At 39.3% G+C, this 21133-nt stretch overlaps 1 protein-coding gene across 1 annotated transcript; it reads right to left on the reverse strand.

The window, feature by feature from the left end:
• Positions 1–361: 361 nt before the first annotated feature.
• On the reverse strand, positions 362–12777 carry CPOX (coproporphyrinogen oxidase). Its single transcript, XM_012652822.1, has 7 exons — positions 12102–12777; positions 9497–9640; positions 9122–9232; positions 7808–7949; positions 5928–6146; positions 2334–2438; positions 362–1699 (listed from the first exon to the last, which is right to left on the reverse strand). The coding sequence occupies exons 1-7, from the start codon at positions 12622–12624 to the stop codon at positions 1612–1614; spliced, it is 1332 nt and encodes a 443-aa protein (XP_012508276.1). The 5' UTR covers positions 12625–12777; the 3' UTR covers positions 362–1611.
• Positions 12778–21133: the final 8356 nt, after the last annotated feature.

Here is a 21133-nt window from a genome sequence, read left to right on the forward strand (position 1 = left end):
CTACTCAAAGTGAAGATGAAGATGAAGACTTTTAAGATGATCAACTTCACCTGAACAGTAAATATATTTTCTCTTCCATATGATTTTCTTGACATTTTCTTTTCTCTATCTTTATTGTAAGAATACAGTATATAATACATATATGAAATATGTGTTAATCGACTATTAGTGATAAGGCTTCCAGTCAACAGCAGGCTATTAGCAGTTAAGTTTTTGGGGAGTCAAAAGTTATACAAGGATTTTTGACTGTGCAGGTGGTCATTCCCCCCAACGTTGTCCCAGGGTCAACTGTACTAAAAAATATTTGTGTTTTCCTGTATCAATTATCTTGACAAAATGAAAAAATACAAATTTTTCTTAGTCTTATTTCATGATAAAATTTATTAGCAGATCTTTTGTAAGGCAGATGAAGAATTCATACATTTTCCAGCCTTTAAAAGAGCCACACACAATCATATTCAACATATTCCAGAATAATGCTTAATATGTATGAGATACTATTCCTTACAAACTTCAGTACATCATGAATCAAATAAAATAATACATTCATATTATTATATGAACGAAGAAGTCAAACATTAAGAATCCTGTTGTGATTTTCTCTTAAGAGCAAAAGAGTTACAAAATCTCTAACTTGAAAGAGGACAATTTCAATTAGTCCATTTCACCAAGAAATACAGGTATAAAACGCCTACGTGCTTCTCACACTAGTTACATTTGCTTTAAAGAATAAAATTATTTCCCATTTCATTTTCCAAATGAGAAACAATTCCTAAATTTACAATATCCCTAAGGTTGTTCTTAGTCTAAACTTCCATGCAGAAATATCGGGAATAGGAAACTTTAAATATCAGAATCCAGGGATATAAGCTTTCACATTCAAAGGTGGAGAGAATTCCAACATTGACAAATTATGGTTCCATAAAAATCAAAACACAACTTAGACATTCCTTATTTAGGTAACACTAATGTCACTTTAGAGTTAATAACTATAGGTAATCACTGAATTGTAACACATACAGAGTTTAAGAAAATTTCAAGTGCTCCTAAATACCTATCATTATAAAAATGAATATTCGCTTTATAATATTATAGTCTCTAGAGAAAGACATATAAAGATTATGTCAAAGAGACCTCAGCAATGAAAAAGTAAAACTTTCACCTTCAAGTTGTGTTACAAAATTACTAAGAAGTCTCAACTTCACTGAATGAATGAAAATCTGCCATGACAGATTTTTGTGGCGCAAACTTTAAAAAATACATAAAACAAAAATAAGATGAGAAGTTTACTGATACATATAATACTAATTTGTATTCCCTTATCTCAATACTTGGAAACTCAATGTCATATTTTATAAACTAATCATATAAAATTATAAGTATAAATGAGTTTTATATCAATCAGCTCTGACAATCTGCCATCCCACCACTCATCATTGACAGCATCCAAACATTTTACCATCTGCCACAGAGATGGGGTCTAGAGTAGAGAAGACTGGAGCACTAAGGCACAGGTAACTAACTGCCACATGGTGGCAACAGTGCCAGCCAGTGGAATGGGGGGCACACATCTTGTGTCCTCCAAACCCCAGCACGGCTGCTCTGCCTGCATCAGTGCACCCAGTCCCTTGGATGGCGCAGAACTTCCAGAATTTCAGCTTCTTTAGAATTCTCTGAGGGTGAATGCATGTACTCCCATCTATGTATGTCCAAAACAGAAACAAAAATTGTAATAATAAAAAATAATGACACATACAACTCTTTACTTAAAATAAAGGAAAAATAAAATCCTAAGGGTAAAAGTTTTTGTCTCCATGGTGACTAATGCTCCTTGTACCCACTAGACCTCTAAAAAATATTTGCTGTTAAAGAAATTAAGTTTCTCATTAATTTGGGGGAATTATTAATTCTTGGGCAAATAATATCCCAGAGCCAAAATACACTTTTAAGATAAACCAGAGTTTCGTAATGTCTAGAACCCTCAGATGACCCAAGGACACATTTTCTTTATTTCTTTAGCTTATTACTCATGCATAGCTCTTCCCAGAAGAACAAACAGGCAGAAGTCAAACTCCCGCTCCCCTTAAAGACCATGACCCAGCTTATCTTCTCTCTCCCTCTATTCTCTTCCTGCCCTCACACATAGAGTTGTCATTTATCCTGTCACCCCTTAAAAAATACAATTTGATTTGCCCAAGATTTTCTTGTAAAATTAGCAAAGTCAAAACCAACAGTCTTAGGTAAGACATCTGCAGTGTTAACTTTCATATTTTGTGCAGGTTAGGGAATTGCGGACAGGGGTGGATAACTACTATGATGAGTTATCTCCTTACCGGGCAGTTAGAGGTAAAGACATCAAGATGCTTTCAATCCTGGATCCTGGAGTGAGGAGGCCAAACTTTGTGCCCCGATCATACACCAGATTAAATTCTACGTACCTGACATAAAGACATCAAATAACATTAAGGGTCAGCTGAGTAAAATTTTTCTAAAGACTAGCCCATGGCAAATATTTAAAGGAGGGCTTCTACTCCTCAACCCCCATTAGCTGGAACTGGCACAAAGAACACCAGCCTACAGCCCACTGAGGTTCCTCCATCTGGACAGGCAGAAATAAAAGGGTATTCTCCCCACCAAACAATAGGATGCAGATTCTGCCTCAACAGGGCAGTTACAAAACAAAAAAGCTATGTTTTCCCGTAAATAAACAGAATGGACACAAAGCTGAGAACTTTAAGAAACAAACAAACAAAAAAAAAAATTAAGAAAAAGAAATGGCATCCTTTCTCAGGATAACCCAGCTCCTTCTGGCCCTCCTCATAGTCTGAGATGTTTCAGAGTCGACTATTTCATTTCACTGCCTATAACTCACAAGTACTACTACTAAGACAATATAAAAGTTCCATAACAGAAAGACCAAGTACAGCTAACAGTTATCTATTAATAATGACTAAGATATTCTAGATATTCCTCTTTCTTAAAGTAGTTAACAGCATTAATAAGCAGTTATATAACTCAGTCCACCTGCAGATTAATAACAATCATAATAAAAGACAAAGTTTTGAGTTACAGTGCTCAGTTTTATTTTTTAAGAAAAATATCCTGAGGATCAACTAAAACCTGGTTCAGTATATTAGTTTTCCTTTAACTGCCATAAGTCATATCTGGACTCCATCCAGCTTAAACATCTGTGTCTGCCTTTAACATCATGGGATGTAAAAGGGTTTCTTCTCTCCAGTTTCAAAAGGGTAATTTCTACTACTCAAAATAATTTAAACTGATCCATAAATCTGGAAATTTTAATTTTCTGAAAAAAGTTTCCTTTCAGACCATTTCTCAACTCATTCAGAAACTACTCTCTTGGTCTAAACTTCTCTTAGATACTATCATTTATCCCCCTAGTTACTGTGTTTAAGCCCACCTATAGCAAATTATTCTCTAGAATCCCATAGTACTTCAATTTTTAAAAAGCACTTTTTTGTGTATGAAAACTTGTCAAAGGCCCTACAAAAATGTAAATATTAACAATTGTATTCAAGGATCCTTTTCTATTTCTCACCATTTATTTATCATTGATTGACTTTGCTATACTAATAACTATTTAATACCTTCTTATGTCTAATTAAAGATAATATAAGTGACTCTTCTGAACATTTTCCTAAGACCACAGAAAAGAATTTCATCTCTCAGCCACTTTTTTCACCCAATATTACCTTTCTGAAACATGATATCTAAGGGATGGCTACGATTCCCTAGTTTGTTCTGATGTATTTGAAGACCTACCTCAAATACCCTTGTAATGAGCTCCCTAAATGAATTTTCTGCAGGATCACTGTGTTCCTTTCCTCTTTTGAGTGAATGATGCACCTTTCTCTACATTAGCCTCTCTGCCTCCCACCAGGTTTCACTTAGATCTGACTGATCCTTTGCACGAATTTATCCTCTCTGACATGCCTGTAAATTATAGACTTTAACCAATCCCTTCAATTTGATGCCTAAATTTTATCCTGTTGCTTCTTCCCAAAATACAACAAAGCAAAGTAAGTTAAAGGCCTTCAATGTCTGTTCTCCTGTGAAAACGATGACTAGAAGACTGAGAGAACAGCAGTAACTGAGAGCAAGAGACTGCAGAGTCAAAAGGGAACCAGACTGGCCATGAAATGGAGATTCATATTGGGAGAGGGTGGGGCAGGGGAAAGTGGAGAAGAGCAACCACAAAGGACAGACAACTGGCTAGGACTGTAGTACACAAAACCAAAGACAGTGCTGACAACCTCAGGGAAGAGCTCAAGTTATCCTAAGCCCCAGAGTTTACTGCCATGTTAAGGCTCAGAGATAAGGGAGGCAGAAGGAGGCTCTCTTTGAAGAACTGTCACACACCGTATCTTAGAAAATTAATCTAACACTCCACACTTCTGCCTAACTCACAACACCAGAGATGCAATGATACGCACACATTGGAACTTTCAGAATGACTTGCCATCAAATAACGTTAAAAAAAAAAAATTATTCCAATGTCTGAGAAGTTTTAAAAGCTTCACCTAATTACTATTCACAAAATCTGCCAGCTTTCCATATGAAATCTTGTGTAAAACTAGAACACCTTACTTTCCATAGACTTTTACATTGTCCTCTTAGGTATGTCTTCCCCACCGAACTGTGAGCATCTTCAGCAGGTCCATTATGCCCGCCTCGGTAGCCAGGACAGTGCCTGACCACAGGGGGCCCACAACAAGTGTCAAGTGAAAGAAGGAAGGAGTGACAAAGGTACATTTGAAAAATTATATGGAAACAAACAAAATGTCCCTGAACTCATGCATTAACTAAAAAATTTCTAAAACTTAATCAACTCTCATTTTCCCAAGTTAATAAAATGAGGACCAGATAGCACAGGCAGTCATAAGAAAGAATAAATACAAACATTTATCTCTAGACTTGGAACATTATTTAAGTTGACCTCTCAGGGCAAAAGCTTTACCTCCTTAGTATCCAAAGCTTCATATGCCTGAGAGAGAATTAACACAAATGAGAAAATCCATTTTACACACAGGGACCAGTAGTATACAGAAAATTAATGGCAATGAGAAATTGACACAGGCCGGCAGGCCGAACGATTTGGAGCTGATTCACAAGTACACCCTGACTACGGATGACCTCGGACTGGCTCCCCTACCTGAACTCCCCAAGCTCAGTGCACAGAGCAGGGTAGCTGAGGTGAGTACTGTGGTAAGAAGCACAAGCCTGCTTCAAGTACTTAACTTACTTTATGCACAGAAAAGACTATAAGTTTTAAAGTCACAATGACCCAGTTCCACATGAGGTCTTCTATTTGCCAGTTATGTAACCATGGGCAAGGGACTTCCTTTCTGAGGGTCAGTTTTATCGTCTGTAAAATGATGATTACATCTATCTCACAGTTTTGCTGAGAAAATTAGATGCAAAATGCCTAATGTAGTGGCTGACACACAGTAATGGCTCCAAAATCAGTAAAATTTAACATAAAGTGTAAATAATTTCTGTAGCTGTTATTTCCATTAAATAACTTCATGAAATCTTTAAGATGAATGAAAAAAGTTGTGATCCAAAACTACAAAGCAGCAAAAACTTTAAATGATGCCCATATCTTGGCACAAGGCTGGAAGGTATCACCGGAAAAGGAACTAAAAGAAATCAGCAGAATTAAATTCAGCAAGTACTTACTACATGCCTACTATGAGTCTCTAATGCACAGATAAATAAATTTTGCTATTCTTATAATGCTATTTTACACAATGCCCTTTAATTCAGTTAATACCCATCCAGTTATCATAAGAAATTAACACAACTATTACAAAGCATCTGCCCAAGACAACACAATACCCATGATTATTATGGCTGCTCCACTTTCCCCAGTTATGCACGAGGCAGTTCATTCCCCTATCACTCACCGTCCTCTTCTGAGCTGCTGCCACAGCTTCTCCTGGGGGGTGAATGAGTCATCACAGTGCTTTTTCACAAGGGGAATGTAAGAAGGAACTACAGCCTGGGCACAGCTCTGCACAAAGCGAAATACCTCTTCCTTGGACGGAGAGGCAAGATCATCAAAAAAGATACCACCAATACCCCTCCGCTCTCCACGATGGGCTATCAAGAAATAATCATCACACCTGGAAAACACAGCAGGGCCAAATCAGGGATAAAAGAGACATGAAAATCAATGCGAAACTTTCAGGTCACAGCACTATCCTCAGCTAATGCCAGCATGGTGTCCTTACTTCCTGTCCAACGATGAAAGTTAAACTAGGACTTTAGACAAATTTTCTGCAGATATAAGCAATGCAGAAAATGCTTACACTCTTATCTGTAAAGCAACCAGGCAATTTAACACAAATCTATCTAAAGGATGTGGAACTCTAAGAACTTTAATAAAAAGAGAAACAGAATCCAATATTTGTACTGCGTTTCTTGAAAGAAACAATGCTGCCACCCTCAGAAGCACTGCTGCTTTTGCAGGAGGCAGGAGGAGAGGAATCTTCTACAAACAGTAACATCAAACAGGGTGCAACCCGAGCTTTCTTTAGTTTTTTTATTTGCCAAAGGAACGTACTATAAACAATCTCTAAGGTCTCTTTTAGTAATAAAATTTGACGACTCTATAGCATGCACAACTGAGGGAAGGGCTGGTGGAAATAAATGTTCAGAGAATGAGAGTCTTCAAACATATTAAAGCTTACTCTTGTGAGCCAGCACATGAAACTGTCAATCTGTTCTCAAGTCTTTTCCCCACTATGTCTATCAGAACAGGTTTCCTAAGAAGCCCTTTCCTACATGCTAACCTTGTAGAATAGTTTCTGTCTTGGAAATAGTTATTTTGGTGATCTCTGTTCAGTAAGAAGCCCTAAACAGAAACATCTGTTCAATCAAAAACTAAACGTACCTTAAACACCTTAAATAAAACCTAAATAGCCTAAACGCAAAAAAAAAAAAAAAAAAAGGCAACAGATGCAAATCCCTAAAACTGATGCATTGGTATAACTCACCTCAATTGTGACTTGTTGGCATTCCTTTATATGGACATTTTATTAACATAATTTAAAAAGCGTATCCTGAGCAACGTTGTAAAGTCAGCTTTTAACCCAAATCATACTATTTCAAAATCTATCTTCAAAAAATTATAATATTAAGAAATTTACTAAGCACTTATATTAAAAACTTTTTAACTACGCTGCATCCTACTTTATTAATACTGCTTAAAGTTATCTCAGTAATAGCTATAAACTATGCTCTTGCACAAATGATATTAACATTCCACAATTCTTAGCTATAAAACAAAATAAAAACACAAAAGTCCTTTCTATTCTTCCTTTTTCAGGAATGCCAATTAACTCTAAGCAGAATTGAGTACCTAACTCTTATTCCAAACAATTTATGCTGAGACTCCATTTCACATCTAACAAATATTCTGGGTCTTCTCACAAATTCTCATCTGGGATGAGACTTTAACATCACACCCTAGGATTAAAAATCCTGATTCTCAGGCTTAGATCATCTTATGGTTTATATTCTACCATTCTAAATCATTTGGGATAAAAAAAAAAAAGATGCTACTACTCAATACATATTACAGACAACCAAATATTCCTACGTAAATAATTTATTAAAACCTCTTAAAACTGGTATTCCACTTCTTCTGGTGAGCAAAGTAAGAAAACAATTCAATCTTTATAAACTGAAGAAGGTATTTAGTGGCATAAATAGTTGCCTTTGGGACACACAGAGGAATGGAATATAATTTGAGGGTCATGAAAAGTTCAATACCTTCACCTACCATTTTTTAAATTTGGGGTAGAGATCTGGACCATGCTGGTCACAAGCCTCCTTTAGAGTTCTGTGAAAATGGACAGCATCCTCTTGGTTCAAGTATGTTGGAGTGAGGTCACATCCACCACCAAACCACCAGTGCTTGTTACCTACCAAATCAAGACATGGGGTTCTGCTGTAGACTTTGAGATTCAGCATACTGCTGATTACATTAGTGAACTTAAGTCAGCAGCTTAATTTATTAAGCATGTAATGGGTGACAATCAAAAAACATTTAACTGAATATAGCATTGAAGGCCAGTAAGGTCAAAGCAGAAAGAAAGTAAAGCAGGAAATTAAACAGTCAGAGAGTACAACCAGGCAAGGAAATGATACGCAAGCCAGTGAATGACAAAACACCACACATGTGGATCAGACAGTGGTTTGCAATTCTGGTTGTCTATGAGAATCACATGAGGAGCTTAAAATACCTCTGCTAGATCACAATTTAAAACAAAACAAAAAAAAGCACCACACATCTCTGGCCCAGGCATCTACAGTTTATAAAAACTCCTCAAGAGATTCTGACACTCCCCCTATTCAGAACCACTGCCACCCTTCCCCTTTCCCCCAGAAAAAGTAAAAAACACTTTCTGAGAGAGGCAGTTTACCATGTGAGAATAACTGTTTCATGTGCTTATTTAGGTCTACGGGGTTGTCACTACCAGTTACCAACTTTTCAACATTAAAAGGTTGAACCCAACTAAATGGCTTCAAAATGAAAAGTTAAAGCAGTGACTTTAAATGTCATCACCTGTAGAGACACCAATAGGAGTAGGTGTGGCACTGCACAGGTGCTCTGGCAAGGGGGTACCAGATGGCCTGCTCATGGGCAACAGGCTGGAACTACATGCACACAAAGCCTGATCAACTGCACCCCATTTTAAACCCATTGCTAATGCACTGGTGACCAAGAAAGCTATGCATGTGTTAAATATTTTCCAAAAAGCAAGTTGTCAATTTCAACTTAACCTCATATATAAGGTCTTTCTTCAGATGTAATGAATTTATATTTGCAAAGAACTCTGAAGGTCAGGTTCATCAAATCATTCCTTCTGTGTTGGAGGAAATATGGGAAAGTCGAGTCAAACAATACCATTCTCACTTTTCATGTCTAGTGCATAATCCATCGTACCTGCTAAGGAATAAGTCTTCACATGTCTCCTGAAAAACCTAGTTAAGACTATTTATTCTTTCTCACTTTTAGATGTTATGCCCTCTTATCTGTTTTACAACACACATTTTGCCCAATAACACTTTGCATAGCTCCTGAGACACTTACCATCAGCTTCTTCTACTTCAAAGTATCTGTAGTTGAAATGGAAAGAAGGAGCATGAGGATTCTTGGGGTGGATAACGGAGCTCACGCCCATGGCAGTAAATGGCAATTTACCTGCAAAGTAAAATACGTAGTGAGCTACATTCAATCACCTGGCTTAATACAAATTAACTCCAATGTGACTTCTGAATCAATTTTCAAAAGCTGCATTTTTGTCTCTTAAAATATAATTTTTAAAAAGTAACTGTGAACATGCTTATCTGGCATATGCACCCCAAATGGCTTTTTCCAGAACAAATATTTATTTTATAAATCAAACTTGTGGAAAAAATAAAGTTTCCAGGGACTATTAAAGGCTGTCAAGATTGTCCAGTTTACCATCATTACTCTTCAGAATTCTTCCTCTGCTTCTCATTTGTTTTGCTGCTTCCTCAGAAAGATTTCCATGAATGACAGAAATGCTCACCCCAGCCTTTTCAAAAACACTCCCATCTTGAAGTATACAGCTGATGCCACCACCTCCTGTTTATAGAGATGTAAAATAAGGAGTAAGGATACTTACAGAAGAAGTAAGTGCAAAACTGAAAACAACGCTTGTATGAAGGTGGTTATTTTCCTCCTCTGTTTCCCAAATCTTCTATAATATCAGTTTATATTTTTATATTTATATGTTTATAATGTTTATGTACAATAAAATTAGATAACTAGTTTAGCTTTATGACATAAGCTACTGATACTGGGCAAATATTGAACCTCCCCATATCACTAAACTGAATATTTCTTCCACATTCTTATGTCATTATCTAAAATAAATCACTGGAAAAAAAAAACCTGAAAATAGAATTACCATATGATCCAGCAATCCCACTGGGTATATCCAATGGAGGGGAAATCAGTATATTGAAACTGCACTCCCATGTTTATGGCAACACCATTCACAATAACCAAGAAACAGAGTCAACCTAAGTGTCCAACAACACATAAATGGATAAAGAAATTGTGGTACATATACACAACAGAATATTATATAGCCACAAAAAGAATGAAATCCTGCCATTTGCAACATGGATGGAAATGGAGAACATTAAGTAAAATAAGCCAAGCACAGAAAGACAAATCTCACATGTTCTCACTCATATGTGGGAGCTAAATATTAAAAACAATTGATCTCATGGAGACAGTAGAATGATGGTCACCAGAGGCTGGGAAGGGGTGTGGGGATGAGGGGATAAAGTGGGGATGGTTAATGTGTGCAAAAACATAGTTAGATAGAATGAACAGTATTTGATAGCACAACAAAGTAACTATAATCAACAATAAGGGTATACTCTGTATGCTATATCAAAACATCATATGTACCCTATAAAGATATACAACTATTATGTACTCATAATTAAAAATAAAACAATTATAAAAGTAAAAAATAATAAAATCACTGGAATATTCTCCCTTCAAATACCACTATTCAGAATGGTATCCATCAGTTATGATATATGAGAGAAAGCTAAGGCTAAAAACGGGAATGGGTATACTTGAAGGGTGTTCTATTATTACTAAATTTAAAAGCTCCATATCATTTCAAATTTTTTTTTCCTCAGTGTGCTGCCTGCCTTTTAATTTTATTTACAGGCAATTAAAAAACAGTAGATATTCAAACTCTGAAGGGATTCAGAACCTTAAACTCAAAAGTGACACACACATCAATATTTAGGTATAAATTTAGCCTTACTATTAGTTTTTAGTTTTGTTTTTTTAAGACATTAGGGTCACTGCAAGAGCATTGTTTCATGAAGGTTCATGTTTGTCTTGTTTTATTTCTAAGAACTTTTAGAGCTGGATGGGACATAAAATGATCCAGTACAGCCCTGTATATTTCAAATGAGAAAACTGAGGTCCAGAGAGGCAAAACACCTTATCCGAGATCACACAGCTGCCAAATGGCTGAAACAGTATGTCCCAATGCTGTCTATGTTTCAGACAACATTCTTAGCACTTCACATACCTTCATCTCATTTAATCCTCAAACTACTTTCATGTGTGTGTGTGTGTGTGTGTGTGTGTATAATTTTTCATCTCATTTCCTAGGTGGAAAAACAGAGGCACAAAACAGGTAAGTAACTTCCAAAGGTCAAACAATTAGTCTAGGACTGAAGGTTGTGTCCTGGTTCAGTAGTCTTCACTTTAAAACATTACAAAATGGAAAACACTATGAAGATCAGATATAAGTTCATTTAATATATATGTGCCAGTATCACAGCTCAAAATCTGCTGGTGAGAAGTTGCTGTCGTGTTCCCAGCTAGGAATAGTAAGGAATCCTTCAAGTTTATGATCAAGATGTGGGGTTTCAATGCAGAGGCAACAACACGGTCATGAATACGACTCCACGAGAACTAGGTTTTGATACTTAAATATTTTAGCATTGGAAGGAAAGATTTTCCTAGCAGGAAATTTGATAGGTGCATTTGGTAGTGCTACTGATAAACCAATCAAATATATTTTGTGCAACAGGAAAAAGAAGTGGGGAGATTCTTACACAATGAGACCCTCGGCTGGAGACGTCTGGCTGACGCTTATAGTACGCAGAAGCTGAGTTCTTCTTTCCATCTCCCAAGGAGGAAAAGGCGCAAATGCACCCTCAGAGGCAGATGAAGTCTGTTCAGTAATCTACTGAAATCTATGTTCAATAACAAACTTTGGACATTCAAGCTTGTTGGTTGCAAATACCCTTTAAGATTTCTACAAAAATGCCATTATGGAATTGCAAAGATTTTGAGATGCCCAGTACTAGAGTGACAGCAGATCTGGGTCCATACCTGCATGCAGAGGGCTGATTACCCTTTCAGTCAATCTTGTTAACGGCGTCCGCTCTGTGGGTACCCGCTACCTACTCTTATCCCACATTGTGGGCCATTTTCTTCCTGCAACCTAGGGCCCGATCTTTTTACCTCATCTCCACGTCCCGCTAGGGGCCGACCTCCTTACCTTCCTTCCTCTCCCACCGGTCCACAGAGAAGCTGGCGACCCCATCTACCTGTGCCAGCGCCTGGCACACCTGGGCCTGGGTCTCCAGGATCAGCAGCTCCATCTTGGTCTTCATGTCGCCCGGCCTCCTTCGCAGCTCGCGCAGGTCAGTCACCGGCGCGGCCATGAAGCCGCTGCAGCGGCGGGCCAGCTCGTCCTCCTCCGCCGGTTTCTCCAGCGATGGGCTCCGGGCCCCGGAGCTCTTGGGCACCATCTCCGCCCGCTGCACATGCCCGAAGGCGGCGGCAGCCAGCCCCGCCACCCCACCTAGCGCCGCGGCCAGCCCGGTCCCCAGCCAGGGGGCGCCTCTCGCCGTCCGGCCGTGCCCCAGCCCGCGGCTCTGCACCGTGCCATGGGTGCCAGGGGGACGTCGGCAGATAGGTTCGGCCGCGCTGCGCTGGGACCAAGCACGCAGCTCTCCGCAGCCGCCCCGCGCCGCGCGCCACCAGGGGCCTGCGCTCATCCTGCCCAGATGCAAGGCCATGCTTCCGGCTCCCGCGCTGTCACCTTGGGCAGCGCCCGCGTCCCAGAACCCGTCCCCTGAGGCCCCGGGGGCTCCCGACCCGGCGAGCGCGCTGGCGGAAGGAGCCTTAGCCGAGACGCGCTGCTGCCGTGTGGGCCCGGGCGGCGGCGGGGGTTGCCGGGAGCTGTAGTCGGGCCCCTATCGCCGCCTGCAGCGGCCGCGCGCTGGGCGGGAGATTAGAATCCACCGCGCCCAGGAGGGCGGGCCTGACCGGGAGAAGGCTGTGGAAGCGAAGGGAGATAAAAGACGCTTTCTTGTCACGTACAACGCCGGCCTGCTGTTGGCTCAGCCACAGGGAGAAGACAAAGTAGGTCTGGGAGGCTAAGGACGGACCGGGGCAGAAATAGGGCACAGATCCTCGTCCCACTTTCAGTTTGTAGAATACGGATCCTGGCTTGGCATCTAGAGGCCGCTTTGCCTCGGGTCCTGATCCTCTAGAGTTACGGTCCCCAACCCCCGGGCTGCGGCCCGGTACCGGTCCGTGGCCTGTTAGGACCGGGCCGCACCGCCGCCGGAGGTCTTCCCCCCCGCATCCCCAGTCAGTGGAAAAATTGTCTTCCATGAAACCTACGAAGCCCTGCACAGCAGGAGGTGAGCGGCAGGCGAGCACGCGAAGCTTCAGGGGTATTTACAGCCGCTCCACGTAGCTGGCGTCACGGCCTGAGCTCCGCCTCCCATGGGGACGGCTGCTCTAGAGCTCTGGAGCTCGTAGAAGCAGTGGAGGCGGAGCCTAGGTAACTCTGCCTAAGGGCGAGTTTCTAAAGAAAGGAGGAAAAGCTAACAGAGGGTCTCTAAAAGAATCTAGGAAAGGACTTTCTGGGAGCTAGTCCACATCACAGTTCTGTACCTAAGATCTTGCCAGGCCTTGCTTCTACGGTGCCCACTCGATTATTTTAGAAATAGGAAAAGGAAAGTGACTGTTGTACTTAACTAGCATAAAATTCCTGACCTGGTGTATTTTGGTGATTAAGAAATAAGAAATTTAAAAATATGCTACTATTGTAGAGTACTGCCAAATATTTCTCTCATTTAATACCTCCAACAGCTGTAAACGAGGCAGGGCCTACGTCCACACTCCTTCCTCCCAGTCTGTCTTCCTCCCCCCGCCCCACACTTTAAAGAGTTGAAGAAAGAAGCTGACGGATTTGATATGCAGGGTTCCCACCCACCCCGCAACCATACCTAGCTTCATGGTTCCTGGACATAAAAGTGTAAGAACTATTCTCATGGGCTAATTTGTCCTGTAAGTCTCTGGGATAATTTTAATTTCTTGTAGTAGATAATAATTTAAGCCACTGGTGGCTGTCCCCACAAATTCTTTCTTGGTGACTAGATGCATTGATGGAACTTCAATAGCTATGGGTGAGACCAGTTGTTAAAGCCAGCGAATCTTATCCGTCCACGACTGCATCTGGCCACACTCACCCTGGGACAAATGTTAGCTGGGTGGACATGCTTGCCCAAGCCTAGCAGCTGAGAATCAATGGAAGGCAAAGGCCTGGATTAAGAAGTGAGTAAATGACTTTTAGGGAAGAAAAATTGTTAGCTTTTAGCCACAGTGTAACCTGCCAGGAGGACAAGTCAGAAGAGAAGGAAAGGAAGTAAGAATTTTCATTCTAGAAAAGGTTGTTTGCCTGTTCAGGATATATGTGATAGGGTTGGGCTAGCCTGGTGATAATAAATGAATCTCGTTAATAAGAAGGAACCTCTCTGCCTCATTTAGAAACCCCTTCATGATTGCCCTGATTCTGTGAATACCCATAAAGTTAGTAAAAGCTAAGTAAGAACAGGCTGTTGTGAACATTTGCCCAGTTACAAAGGCTGGTTCTGAGCAAATTGTGTACTAGCTTCCAGGTTTCCATCCCTCCCTCCTTAGCCTCTCTATGCCAAGGGCCTCTTTCTTTTTCTCCTCTGGTTCCCAGCACCTTCTCCTACCATCAAGCTGTTATGCAATGCTTAGGAAAGGCCTGGCTGGGCACATTGGCTCAGGCCTATAATCCCAGAGAGGAGAAGATCTCTTGAGCCCAGGAGTTTGAGGCCATAGTGATCTGTGATTGTGCCACTGCACTCCAGCCCAGGTGACAGAGCAAGACTCCTCTAAAAAAAATAAAAATAAATTTTTTTAAAAAGAAGAAAGGCCTTAATAGCTTGGTTAGTGTGAGTTTAAATCACCTGCTTAAGGGTTCAAATTGTCCTCAAGTGCAATATTTGTATTTAAGTCTTATTTGTCAGTGTAGAAGAAAAGACATTATCTAAGGAGTTTTGTACATCAGAAAGCTAGTGGGGACAAATAAAAAGTTTACAATAACTTATAAACATAGGTGTAATATAGGGGTTCTCATCTATTTTTGAGCTCAATTTCCTGCACTGCTTTGTAACTTTACTTTTTATATGACCCTACCAGCCAAAAAGATTCTGACTAGTTTTAGACAGACTTGCTAAGTATAGGTATATAAATATCATTTTCAAACTCCACCTGCTTCTCAGAATCCTTATGAGCTCTATCTTTCCCATATCCCCTAAAGCCCTGTTGAACATAACTTATTTTAGGTCTGCTGGTAGTACATTAGTTTTCCCTTTTCTAGAGAGAATTTGAGGGGGCTCCAACTTCATCCCTCTGGTAGCTTTACTACTTTCTAACAGCATACACACACATTTGCCTAGAATTCCCACTATCTTTACTACATTATAGTATTTTTACCAATCCCTAAATTTTAAGAGCTAAATTTAAGAAATGTATTAATATTACCAAACCAACTCAGTTCTGTTGCTTACAGATAGTTACAGAAACTCAGGCTAATTGTTAACAAAGTATTGTTAAAAACATGTATTTGTCTTGGCATGCTTCTGCCCACCTTATCAGGAATTCTGGTGGGGGGATGGGAGTAGTGGTAAGACTAGCAAAGAAGTGGAATTTTTAGGATTTTTACTCTATTTTTGTCCTAGAATTTATATTTTTAACATTTAGATCTATAGAGGTAAAAGCTCTAAAATAGATAGATCATTAAAATAACTGGGTCTTAAAGTGTTTGTATATAGACTAAATAGCTAATGCAATTTAGTGTTGTTGACTTGCTTTTTCTTTAACTGGAGTAATTTTTAAATTAGTTTTTCACAAAGGTATAGATGCCACTCAAATATTTCAGGAAAGTGTTCTAGACTCATAGTACCTACCCCAGCAGTCCCTTTAGCTTCTCCCTAATTCTTCCCTCTAGCAATATGGATGTGATGTCTAGAGTCACAGCAATAATTTTGTGACTAAGACTATTAAATTCCCATGAAAAGGTTTGCAGAGCAGTGGGATAGAAGGCATCTGGATCCTGATGACATCCCTGAGCAGATATACCAGCCCTGGGCTGCTTACCTTTGCACTTCTTGTTATATGAGAAAAAATAATTTAAGGTACTGTTTAATAGATTTTCTGTTACTTGTAGCTTAACTTTTTCTCATATAGACTCAATTCCATCTTGGCTCAAATACCCATCCTGGGACCAATAAATAATGGCCGTGGGTAAGAAATGTGATCATGTAAGAACATGGGGATGTCCAACTATGATTAGTATTTGAGGTTGGGGGCATAAGGATGTGGGATTTCATTTCTAGAAAATGGGAAATATGAGCAGACAATACCATAGATGCCAATTATAGGGAGACATTTTTGAAGATGATTCCAGAGTTTTGAGCCTGCATATCTATAATTAACAAAAATAGGGAATTTAGAAAGAAGAACTAACAAGTACAGTGCAGGAGTTTATAGGGAGGACAAGAGATAATCAGTTTGATGTAGACAACTATTAATAGAGCTCTTTCTATCAGTTTAGCTAAAGCTCTCCAGCTGTTCGATTTGCCCAGGTACAGGAGCTTCCTGGCCACCCCAACTCTTCAGATATAAAATGCTCTTATCATCCATTCCAGGAGGCTTAAGAATGTCAGGGGCAAACCAAAAGGGTGGGTCATTTGAGATGATGTTGGGGACAAAGTGTTGGGGTATATATAGGTGTTCCTTCTATTAGGCAATCAAAGAACAATGGGTTGGGTACCTGTTGAGTAGTCTCTATTAGGCAGCAATAAGAAAAGACATTCAACATTGCTCCTTGTACCTGCCTCCATGATGCTTTCAAGGTACTTGTAGCCAGTGTTACTTGCTCAAGAATCACAAAGCTGCTTCCACTCATGCCATCAAGAGTTCATCTCCTCTGGTGGACTGGAATACTGTCTTGGAATGTACACATTTAATATCTTTTACCTTAAAGCTATATCAACATATTTTTAATCTTATGAGTTCAAGAATCAGTTCCCTTTGTTCTCTGCATCTATCTAGAGTGATCTTTCCCCTCATGTCTGACTATTTAGCTGGACCAGGACCTGCCTCTAGAAGTGATGAGATTGAATAAACGCAGGACGGAAAGTGCATTTGAAATACGCTGCTACTGCAGACATGTTGAATTTTAGATGCTGGTGGGCTGTATAAAGGGAAATGTGGGTCCAGAGAGGGATGAAGATTGGAAAGATAGGTCTGTGAGATTCCCACAGGACTGGAATGATAAACTCATCCAGAAGAACATTTAGAATAAAAGGATAAAGGGCTCAAAGTCAGAACGTAGGGCAACAGGCACATTTAGGGTCAAGGGAAACAAGAAGCCTTGGAGCCTTTGCTGGATGTCACAGAAGCATGGGGGGGATGGTGTTAAGGAGGAGGGTGTGGTTGATGGGCAGAAAGCTTTTCTCTCTGATCAGTCAGAGAACAGAAGTGCTAAGTAGAGGATATTGAAAACCATGCAGTCACTGGCGGTCTTTGAGACAAGAGCCTTTCCTTCTCTTCCCAAATCACACCATAGGGCTCCATTCAGGGAGCACAAAGGTCCAGGTAAATGGGAAGGAGGATTCAGGCAAAGGAGAAGCCATTTTGAGCCCTAATATATGTACCTTCAAGGGGCATGGCTTTCTTGTTCCAAATATTTGCACCCACCCTCACCCTCATCCTAACCAGTACTCAGGCAGCCTAATGTCCTCCCCTCAACTGCAATAGAAGTGCTTTCAGAACTTTGTAGGGTAACTGTTAATACAATGGAGTCCTGAATCATTCAGTCTTCCTAAGAACATTTATTCAGCACCTATGTGCTATGTTCAAAACAATCCCATAAGGTAGACAGGACCACTATTGCCACCTTCATGTGGTAGATTAGGAAACTGAAGCTTAGATCAGTTTAGGGATAGAGACCAAGTCTAGACCTTGTCTCTAAGGCTCTCTTAATACTGCACTGCTCTTTATCTGACCCAGAGTCATTGTGCACTAATATAATGTTAATCATATTTACTAAACACCTACCTGCATCTTACTGGGAACTTCAGGGTACACAGAGGAGCTACCAACCTTTCCCTACTCTTCTAGAAAAAGAGATTCCATTTGAGCCACCAGATAATCTCAAATGAATTATTACACAGACAGTCCTCACTTTTTATGGCAAATGGCCATGACAATGACCATGCAAGCAGAAGCCAGACATACCATTTTAATAATGGGAAAAAATTGTGATTTTACTGTGATTTTTTAAAATTTTCTGTCAAAGCATTAAAAACTCAGTTATTGTAGGTTATAGATGAAAAATAACAAAACTAACATTTATTTAGCACACTGTAATTTATTTAAAACATTAGAAACATTGAGAATTAAAGTGTTTTATTTCTTTGTACCTATCCAGAATAGTTTGAACAGGGCTTGCCTTGTTATTGTGTAACTTATGATGTAAAGCAAGTGTCTTTTCTATGCCTTAGTGAATTGTCAGAGTTTCTAAATCTGGATCAGCTTCCAACATTTTGTCCTTTGTGCTTTCAGTTTTGTGAAATAGTCCAATAGTTCCCTTAATGTGAAGTGTTTTTTACTAGCATCACTTCCTCTGGGACATCTTCATCCAACACAAATACTTTCTTCATGTACATCGATAAATTTGCCTTCACTAAGTTCCTGTGATGGTTAATTTTATGGATCAAACTTGCTAGGTCACATGTTTGGTCCAACATTATTCTGGATATTTCTGTGAGGGTGGTTTTTAGATGAAGTTAACTTTGGGGTCGGTGGATTTTAAGTAAAGCAGATTGCCCTCCAAAATGTAGGTGGGTCTCATCCAATCAGTTGAAGGCCTAAATAGAACAAAAGACTGACCTTCCCTAAGCAAGAAGAAATTCTACAAATTCTGCCAGCCGACAGCCTTCAGACTTTTTTTTTTTTTTTTTTTTTCAGCATATTATGGGGTACAGATGTTTAGGTTACATGTAGCAATATCGGCTCTTCCCTGGGTCTCCAGCCTGCTGGGTCACCCTGCAGATTTTGGACTTGCCAGTCTCTCTCTCTCCCTCTTTCTATACACACACACACACACACACACACACACACACACACACACACACACACACATATATACACACATACATACATACATATAGATAGATAGATACATGCATACAAATACACATATTCCATTGATTTTGTTTCTCTGGAGAACCCTGACTAATACAGTTCCTCTGGCTAAATATCTAAGTATTTAAAAAGACAACAATGTCAACATTCCCCTGGTCAGCTATTTTTTTCTATAATTCCATCTATGACTAAAATTTTACTTCCAGTTTTATTACTTTCTGTTTCTTTGCTGTACTTTCATTTTTGTTGACCAATTCCCTCTCTCAATTATCCATTTTTGTAAAACATCACATGGATTTATCACTGGGAGACAAGGAAACAACATAGCTGCACATGTTGCATAAACTGTGCATAAACTGAAAAACAGACATGCAGTGACCAATCACCAATAGACTTTGAAAAAAGTAGCGTGATTGGTCAGTGAACATTATGCACACCTATTATTTATGTAGTATTTGTGGACTGAAGAGTTAGCACAAAGTTTGTACGTTACACAATTACCCACAGTTACATAATGTGGTAACTGAAATTTGGACACTTGTTGGGGAACTGGTTATATTTAACTAAACCATTGTAACAAACTGAAGTGTTTGCATATTGGAACCATGCAATGCAAAGAGTGCCTGCACTTACTTCTGAACTGATTGTGTAGGTTCGTAATTACACATGATAGAAATCCCAATCATGAAGGACTATAAAACAAAGAAAACAAGGTTCTCAACAGAATCAATATCATCTCTATAAAAATTCTATCATTTCATTTACTTGAATTCTTGAAGTACCTAACACTTATTTTTTTTGCCTATTTTCCGTGGATAATTGGCACTTAAAGAATCACATAAAAATATCCAGATATATAGGAAATGGTTTATGGCATAGACAGCTAGTGGTACACCAAAAATCCATTCTTCCCTTCTTTCTTTAATAATAATAATCCAGGTTTTAGTGGGGCATACAGATACTTCACTAAATACTACACACTCTCACCATCTCTTGAAGCTTATGACCAAATTCTGGCCAGTAGAATGTGAGCAGAACTCTTGTGTGCCACCACTGAGTTTGTTCTTAAAAAAAATGGCTGTGCTCTTCTCTGGCCTTTTCTCCACTGGCTGGGATACAGATGTGAGGGCTGGAAGTGAAGCAACCACTTTGAGCCCAGAAATAGAATCTGTGTGTTGAGTGAGGATAAAGCTGCACTATACACCCTGAACTACTGTCTCAATCAGTATCTGAAGGTCATATCAGAGACAATAAACTTCATTCTTGTTTTAGCCACTGCATTTTGGGGTCTTTTTGTTATAGACACTTAACTCTAACCTAACAAATACATAGATGGTTCCTGTTTGGAAATAAAGAATAGCCTAACATAGTAACACAGGGTATTTATATACATCACGCTAAATAGTTAATGGATTATCTCGCTTCTGACATTCATGTAAAGAGGACAAAAGAAAAGCTGAGGGCCTTAAGTCTATAAAATCCCCTTCTGAGGGGATAAACTGATCAGGACCTACTGAAGACAATAATGGTATAATGAAACCAACATAGATAGAATAAATAAAATCCACCTCTTGTGGGATAGATGTGACATTTCCTACTCAGCAGTTATTATGCACTGATGCTATGATCTTCCATTCCTAATAACCAGCTGTGTTGGGATGGGGGCTTCCAATATTTAAATTGAATCCCTAGGAGCTGCTGAGGTCTAATGAGAGAGACAATTATTTTTCAATATTGTATTTATATAATTTCTTTGTGACAAAAATAAATTTAAGGTAGTACTAACCAGTTAAATCATTGATATGAAAATAATTTATCGTGCTACAACCATTGAAATATGTGCATCATGGCCAAAATCTATATTAGTCAAGGTAAAAAAAAAAAAAGGAAATATGTGCATCATGCAATTTGGCTCTTTTGTAAGGAGCAGTTAAAAAAAAAAAAGATATGATAATACCAACAATGTGTGACACACGTGTGTGTACACTAGAGGGCACCCATCTTCTACTAATTTACAAACCAGTGTGCAGGAGGATCACCTTGGGATCTAAT

Source organism: Propithecus coquereli, unplaced genomic scaffold (genome assembly GCF_000956105.1).
Source record: "Propithecus coquereli isolate 6110/MARCELLA unplaced genomic scaffold, Pcoq_1.0 Scaffold40, whole genome shotgun sequence".
NCBI lineage: Eukaryota > Metazoa > Chordata > Mammalia > Primates > Indriidae > Propithecus > Propithecus coquereli.